Raw genomic sequence first — 8,119 nt, 5'->3', positions numbered from 1 at the left:
ACTACAAAACTTCAAAAGGATGACTTTGGAAGATTATTCCAAAAGAATATGATTTATTTAAAGTAGTCTGCATAAAACAGCAACACTAAAGGGACAAAAAAGCTGTCACACTGTTCTAGCTAAACTCCTAGGGATTTACTATTGCTTCAAGACATGAGCTTTAAAAAGAAAATTTTCTTTCTGTAAGTTTTAAGGACTAAACCCATTAAGTACACAAATTTGAAACCAGAGACCTGAACAATGATCACATTTTCGAACAGTTATTCATAATCTAACCCCTATAAATGCTAAAGCTGTCATATACACATACACATATATAAGATATATATGTATTATGAACATGAAGAAAGGGCAAACCCTTTGGAAACTGAAAAAACAAACATTTTTTAATTCATGCCTTCTGCTCAGTCTATAAGATTTTGGTTTTTAAATGCTCATCAAAAGTAGTTTCTCAGAACCAGAGGTTAAAAAAAAAAAAAAAAAAAAAAAACAGAAGGAATGTAAAAGTCAGGAAAGTATTTGTCAGATTACTGTCAGAGACCTTTGTGAGGATGATGCCTTTATCCTCTGCATACATATCCTTATAGGAGTTCACTTGGCTTCAGAATTAGAGCTGGTGAAGATAATTTGGTACGTTTTTACCTTTTTTGTACATTGCAATCATCAATTGTTTACCGTGAGCTTGCTCTGCTCTGTGTGGCATACCATGTTAGGGCAACTGCAGATATTACTTACATGATTACAACAGCATCTTCCTTTTCGTTTCTTATTTACCAAGATTAAAATGATGATTTTTAAAAAGATTTAATGAAGAGTCTGGGCACTGTAAACTCTCAAAAGTATTAAAATAGTCTTGACTGACAATGACAACTTAATTTGGGAGAATTTTTATGATTTCTTTTAAAACATCTCAATAATCACAGCTGTTTTTTAAATCCAACTAGGGTCCTCAACAAAATGCCTGACTTAACATTACTCTTTTTCATATAAATGGTAATTATCAGTTTAAATGCTTTAAATGATCAATTCTAGTTGGGCAACCCTGTTCATGAGAGATAAAAATCATCTCTCAAAACTGTAGTCAAGAATATAGTGGTTTTCAAAAGGTAACCTCAAATGTATTTTATTTATTAATTAAAATACTCCCTTAGCCTAAAACCCTGCTTAAAAGATTTGTTGCTTGCTATTATTTTAAATTGCTCTGGACTTCATCAATAGACCCAGCTGTTAAATTTGGGAGCAATGACAACAAATCCCAGGGCAAACACCACTGAGAGTGATATCCTTTCTTTAGAATAATCAGAGATAGCCAACAAAAAGGAGCCATACCAAACACCCTTTCAAAATTCCATTAAGAATCTGGACATAAATACAACAAAATAAAATAAGTACATTTTTATACATCTTAAAATTCCAATATTACCCTTCATTGGACCATGCTTTGCTAAAAAATAAAAATCCACCAACTTCGAAACAGAGTGAGATAATGTTACAAGTTTCTGAAAATGAGAAATGATGCTTGCTAATCAAGTGCAAAGTGAGAAAAACTGGTTCTATTACCCAGAGATTATCAGGCACCTGATAGACTTTAAGTACACAGACTTTAAGAACCAAGTGTCATTCTATAAAGGCCCATAGAACTATACATGCAATTTCTACTTCCTTCACTTGACTTATGCAATATTAAGAGAGCCAATTTTAAGTTAAACATACACTTCTGAACCACACCTCCTCTTTTTAAAGGTGAATTTTTTTGGATCCCAGAAAACATCAACTGAACCTTATCTACAGTGTTGGCAGATTGGTTTCTCTGAATACCCCAGTTCTGTTGACTTGAGTTTTCCAAAATCAAATGACTTTTACTCAAGTTTCAGCATTCTTTAATTAGGCCAGGTAACTGCTCACAGCTTGACTTCAAGTGAACAGGCCTGCATGTAGGAAACTGAGTCCTTTCCAGTGCCTACAGCTCTCAATAAAACAGTGACAGTGTAGCAAAGTCTAGCCTATTTTGGGTCCAGGATCATTAATAAAATCCAAAATCTAGCATATAGTCTCATAGTTCTTAGGGTTCCCTTTTCAATACATCACTTCCCCTTCTTTTTTTCTTTTAACATGACTCTTTAAATGTTTTTAATATATTTTTAACTTCACATTTCAGAGACTTGGTTTTATAATTTATGCATTACTTTTTAATATGCAAGCCTCACCCAAAGAACAGTTTTTCATTAATCCCACATAAACCCTCAAATTTCATCGTAATTTAAATTGATGAATGTTTTTATTAATAAAAAACCTACATCCTTTTAATGGAAACAACTATTACTACTTTAAAAAGTTATAGAAATGCACCCCCAGACAACCTTACCAATGGCAAAATCAACCTCAAAATTTTGGTTAAAAAATCATAAAGTTACAATAATTCCTATGCTCTTCCAGCTACACAGGGTCACATAAAAAGTTTTTACCCAAGTGAACAGTCCTGGAAAATCAAAGAAATATAAGCTAGCTTTATGCTCTTTTTCCCTCTATCCTAAGACTTCAATTTCCACCTTTTATGGAAAGGAAATAAACAACTAGCTTCCTGTTCAATCACTAGCTTACAGCCAGTCTTTTACACATCACAGAACACAACCCGCCTCCTCCTTTACTTCTCTCAAATGTCTCTTATCTTAATTTAAACTTGTTGAAACATGAGACCATTTTTACCACACTAATGCTTTCCTATGAAATATATCTTACTTCAACATTAAGAATACAAGAAAAGTCAAGATACCCATAGATTATTTCTTATTCCTAAAATATTTAAATTTAGATAACAAAAACTTAGTGCCCATGAAAGTGAAAACTCGATTTGCTAGAATTTAAAAACACTGAAATGTATAGGAAATAGTTTAATCTTCTGTTCTTGCTATTGTACACAACTAGAAAAAGAGCGTCCCATGTCACTCCTCTTTCTATTCCAATTACATGAAAATGTAAGACAGCTAACATGGCTATCAATAAAAAGGATTATCTTTTTTTAAAGCTAAACATTACTTTAACCCTATACTTTCTTTTAAAAATGGGAAGCCTTAGCAAAACTAAGTTAGATGAATTCTTTTGTGCTTGAATGAACAACAGGAAAGCAAAGCCTCCAGGCCTTTGGGGAGGAACCTTGTCCCTGCAGCCCTGCTCTGATGTGCTTCGGAGATAAGGCTCCATAGTGACACTTAAGGAAAGGCCTGTTCACATTTGAATTTCTGCATTCCTCAAGAACAATTCATGGCAATAACTAACTTTGCAGAAGAGCTACATGAAAGCTTTGGCCAATGAATGAGGGTCATCTGCTCTTTATCACAAGGGTAAACCTCATCCTGGCCAGTTTCTAACCTTTTAACCCTGTGAATTCCTAATTTACACATGAATAATGGAATTCTTGCCTAGAGTGCAACTTTCAGCTTCTAGTTCCTAAGTTTAGAGACCAAGACTTGATTGCCTGTGTGTTAAAAATCTAAAACTTGCATAGATTAAAGTTTTAGATTTCCAGGTGCTGTACTACTGTGCTTCTGTGCAAACAAAAAAATATGCTTACTGATAAAATCCTTGACTAAGAAAAACAACACACTTGTACCCTGCTGCTATCAATACCTAAAAGAGAACTAGCTTTAAAAACAAGGAGGAAAAGAAAGCCAGAATGTCCGCTTAATGCCTATTCTCTTCCTGTATATATATATATATATATTTACTCTGAATATAGGATAAAGGGATTTGAGCCTCCATCATCTAAACTTACTTCTTAGATATCAGAACTTTGTTAATTTAAAATATACATAAAATATAAAAACTTCACAATTGCCTGCAAAATGAATCACATGTAATTACTTAAGTGATAATTTCTATAAAGATATAAAAATCTAAAGATATTTAAAAAGCCAGTACTGACATTTTGTTTGTTATACCTATTACACACCATTCAGATTTTATTTATGAAGTCAGAAAGCTCTGTGTTTTTCCAAGTGTTTCTGGAAGACCCAGAATTCTGTCAAGCTTTCTAAGGAGGTCCTGGAAACAACGTGTGGTCATGATAAATGCTTCATCTTCTCATGGCCTGTCTGGCCACCTCTACCACCTACTCCCTATCCCTGAGAGATAATGTAAGTTACAGTTCCTGAAGATGAAAACACAAGATTCTACAAACTCCAAAAGGTGGGAAAATTACAACTCTACAGAACAAGTTTACATTGGACAAAAACTGAATGAACAGAATATAAGAATAAAAAGCACATTATCTTTAAAACAGTACTATACAGAAAAACCATTACACCATGAAAAAAATAATTATTGGCCAATGATTACAGGGGGAAGGAAGGAAGGAAGGAAGGAAGGAAGGAAGGAAGGAAGGAAGGAAGGAAGGAAGGAAGGAAGGAAAGTAAGTGGGCGGAGGGAGGGAAGGGACAGGAAGAAGAGGGGTGGGGAGGAAGGTAGCGAGGAAGGAAGGAAGGTAGGGAAGCAAGGAGGGAGAATGGAAGGGAGAGGAGGGGAGGGAAGGAAGGGACAAGAGGAAGGAAGGGGGAAGGGAGGGGGGAGGCATAAAGGAAGGAAGTAGGAAGGGAGGAGGAACCAGGGGAGAGAGAGGAAGGAAGAAATGAAAAATCAGAAATCCTCTCAGGTTTATGGTATTCTTTGGCAGGGGTAGGACTGTGGCTAGAACTGCAAACCTGTGATTATCTGATGTATCGATATAGAAATATCTTAGCTTGCAATTTATTTTCTACAATTAATCCTTATTGCAGAATAAAATAAATCAGTAACACAAGGATGGCATAAATGAAACATGAACTGTTAACAGTAGTTAGTCACCTAGGAAATTCCTGCCAACAGCTTCCTAAATTTCAAATGTATAGAACTTAAAACGACTATTTCCTAAATAATACGGGTTTTTTTTGTTTTGTTTTGTTTTTTGTTTTTTTCCTTAAAGAGATGGAGTCTGTTTCCCAGGCTGGATTCAAACTCCAGGGCTCAAGGAATCTTTCTGCTTCGGCCTCCTCAATAGCTGGGATTACAGGCTAGCCACCAGCCCAGCTAAGATTATGCCTTTATCTCAAGAACGCCATCTACCTATTGCTCAACTCGTAAAAGATCAATTTGTAGGTACAGTGCAAAATCAATGTTTTGTGGATTAACAAAAGCATGAAGGTCAAACGCCTTAAAACTTTTTAAGATTCAATTTCGGTTTTCGAGATTTAATCTACTACACTTGAGAAGTGTGTGTTTCATCACCTGAAAAAGGTGTAAAGCCTCAGTAGGCACAAGGAGTTCAGCACTTGTCCTAGGCCCATCTTTACACTCAACAGTTACAGGTCAGCCACCAAGCAATGGATCACTTGGACAAATGGTTGATCTGATGGGGTTGTTAATACAAAAGAAATCATTAGATAGCACACTTTATGACAATAGGGGAAAAGTGAGCAGATACGGGTTTAAGTCCATTAGGCATAATATGGAAATGGCCTTAATCTCTTTCCCTCCCAGCAGGAAAAGACTAGGAATACTTCAAAGGCTTAAGAGTGACTGACCAATGCCCTCTTGTACAATTAAAAGGCAACATGGGTGATCTAAAAGCAGTCAGAGAAATGGAAGGTTGTGCTATAAGAAAGATTTAGCACTCGAGCCATCTGCAAAGCAGAAAAATTTGCTTGTGATTGTTTTCATTAATTACTAATTTCCATAAGATTAAATTTTAGAACAACTTTTGTTGTGTTGGCCAAACTTCTACATCCAACTCTTCATACTGTGTGAAACGCTTAAAATTTTTATAAAGCCACCTCTACAGGTTTCATTTTACTTGGTGTTCTAAACCTAATTTGACTTCTGTTCTCAATTACTCATTTGAATTTCTATATGTATTTTCTTCAGATTTCTCTATACGCCTCAGCATCAACTATTACCTCCAGTAAAATTCTTAATGTATGCATGATCTGGCCGATTACTATATTAATAAAGCAAAAAATCATCAAAATGTAGCAATGAAAAATGTCAACAACCAAAAACTTAAACACTTACTTGATAAGGCAAGATGAGCTTTTTGACTAAGAATGGCTCCATATTTGTTCATTGCCAAGCACTGATAAAATCCTTCATCGGACTGCTCTCCTCGCCTGCCTTCCACCTCACTGATGTACAAAGAGCCGTTAGAAAGAACCTCGATCCGTTTATTTTCAGACACTTTTGCTCCATTTTTCAACCATGTGACCTTAATAGGAACTTCTCCGTGAGCCTGGCAATCTAAAACGACTGGGTCCTTTCTTGTGACAGTTACATCCTGTGGTTCTTTTACAAAAGACAGTTCGCTAAAGCACCACACTCCTATAAGGAAAAAAGGAGAACGGCACATCCAGAATTACAGGCATAAAATGTTCCTTAACACAAAACTGTAAAACACATATTCAGGGTATAAGATGACAAAGTTTAACAAATTTTATTAGTTAGCTTACAAACACCTTAATGAACAAATCTAAATTTCAGCAAACTCTTTCAACAAGTCAGAGAAATTACTTTTTACATCTTCACTAAAAGCATAGGGAAGGTTTCAATAACCTCTATGCCTTGTATGAATTCTCTCAAGTTCCTTGCTAGAGTTTCAAAATCATCAGGAAAACTCATGAGCACAAGCTGTTTGCTTTTACAAGCTTGTCAAAAAGATCTTGAACAGAGTAAGTCGTAAAAGTCTAATTTTACAAGAAATCATTAGCAAAACTCCAACTCTGTGAACAAGCAAGTTTATTTCCTTGTCCCTTGAAGTGTTCTTGGAACCCTTGGCACCTACTCCTTTGGGAACTGCGTTTATCTTTTGTGACAAATTACAAGTTTGCATTTTTCTATCTGCCCTTTTACAGCAGGGACTCTATCTCCTCTCCTTGAAAGAAATCCATTTACTTAATTTCTGCAGAGCAAGCTAGGTATTTAAAAGACAAACAATAGACTCTGAAAAGTTGGTAACTCTTGCTGCTTGTACTCAGTGGGTGATCGGATTAGGAAACTTTTATTTCACTTTTTTAGAACTACCAACTGTTGGAAAAAATGCGTGACTAATTGGTCCTTACTGTCTAATAGGGATAGGAGATTGCTTAATCAACCAATACACATTTTTATCAGAGCAGAGGAAAGGCCTTATCCTAAGTATATACACATCGCCCCTGGCCCCCACCAGGATAAAGCATTCGATGATCAAATAATACTCTGTCACCTCCTGCATTTAGTGCACAGGCGGTCTTAAAGTCTCGCGTATTGACTGGGGGCGAATGGAGTATGGGGGCGTGTGAGGGAAGCGTTGCTTCATCTTCCTCCTGATCGTTGTGGTTCCTTGATTACAAATCCCCAGAAATGATTTGTTTCTCCTCAAGGCAGGTCCTCGGAATCCTCACTCTTCAAGGCTCCCTGCTTCCCGTAATGTATGCCCAGGGCGACGCGAGCCACCCTAACAGCCCAGGGCTGGGCGCGGACCACTCCGGAAGGCGCCCATTGTGTTTCTCAGCCACATCTGACTTTGATCCTCTTTTCAAGCCTAACAGAAACTAACCACTCCAGAAAAAGTTTGGCGTTTGTAACCTGCAAATAAATAAAATAACCCATTGTCCTGAACACCTCTCCTACCGTCACCCCATTCACTTGACGTTTTTATCTCTTCTAGGAAACCAATACAGACTTAAGGTAGAAAAATGAGTTCATCCAAGTTTGTGTAAGGCGAACCTAGAATTTGGAAGAATCTTCAGATCCGTACACACTTCGGGTCCTGCCCCCAAATACCTAGCTGTAGGAAATAAATTCTATTTAGCTACCTTCCTTTCCAGCTTCGGGGACCTTTCTCCCTGCCTCTCCGGGGCACAAATCGGTCACTTCACTTCCAATCCTGCCAATTCCACCCTCCCATCTCCTCCTGGCTCGACCCGGATCCGGCAAGCTGGTGCTGACTGGGGCTATGAGCTCACCTATTCCCTCTCGCAGCCCTAAAACGTGGGGGAACTCCCACTGCAGACACGGGAAGCCGCGCGGAACCGCGGCGCCCCCTGCACGGCGAGGCTGCCACTAAGGAAACAATATAAATAAAGCCACGTGCGGCCGCGGCGGCCCGGGCCAGCAG

The 8,119-nt window shown here is 37.5% G+C and overlaps 1 protein-coding gene across 1 annotated transcript in view; it reads right to left on the bottom strand.

The window, feature by feature from the left end:
- Window positions 1-8,113, bottom strand: part of PRTG (protogenin) — a 138,067-nt gene extending 129,954 nt beyond the window's left edge. Inside the window, exons 1-2 of the mRNA XM_011940540.1 lie at window positions 7,818-8,113; window positions 6,043-6,345 (exon numbers count right to left, since the gene is read on the bottom strand). Coding sequence (XP_011795930.1) covers window positions 6,043-6,094 — 52 coding nt within the window. The 5' untranslated portion in view covers window positions 6,095-6,345; window positions 7,818-8,113. The remainder of the gene's footprint in view (window positions 1-6,042; window positions 6,346-7,817) is intronic.
- Between the last annotated feature and the right edge of the window lie 6 nt (window positions 8,114-8,119).

The sequence above is a fragment of the Colobus angolensis genome, unplaced genomic scaffold (assembly GCF_000951035.1).
Source record: "Colobus angolensis palliatus isolate OR3802 unplaced genomic scaffold, Cang.pa_1.0 Scaffold19, whole genome shotgun sequence".
Classification (NCBI taxonomy): domain Eukaryota; kingdom Metazoa; phylum Chordata; class Mammalia; order Primates; family Cercopithecidae; genus Colobus; species Colobus angolensis.
Note: the sequence above shows the minus strand (reverse complement) of the source record. Positions and strands in the feature narration are given on the sequence as shown.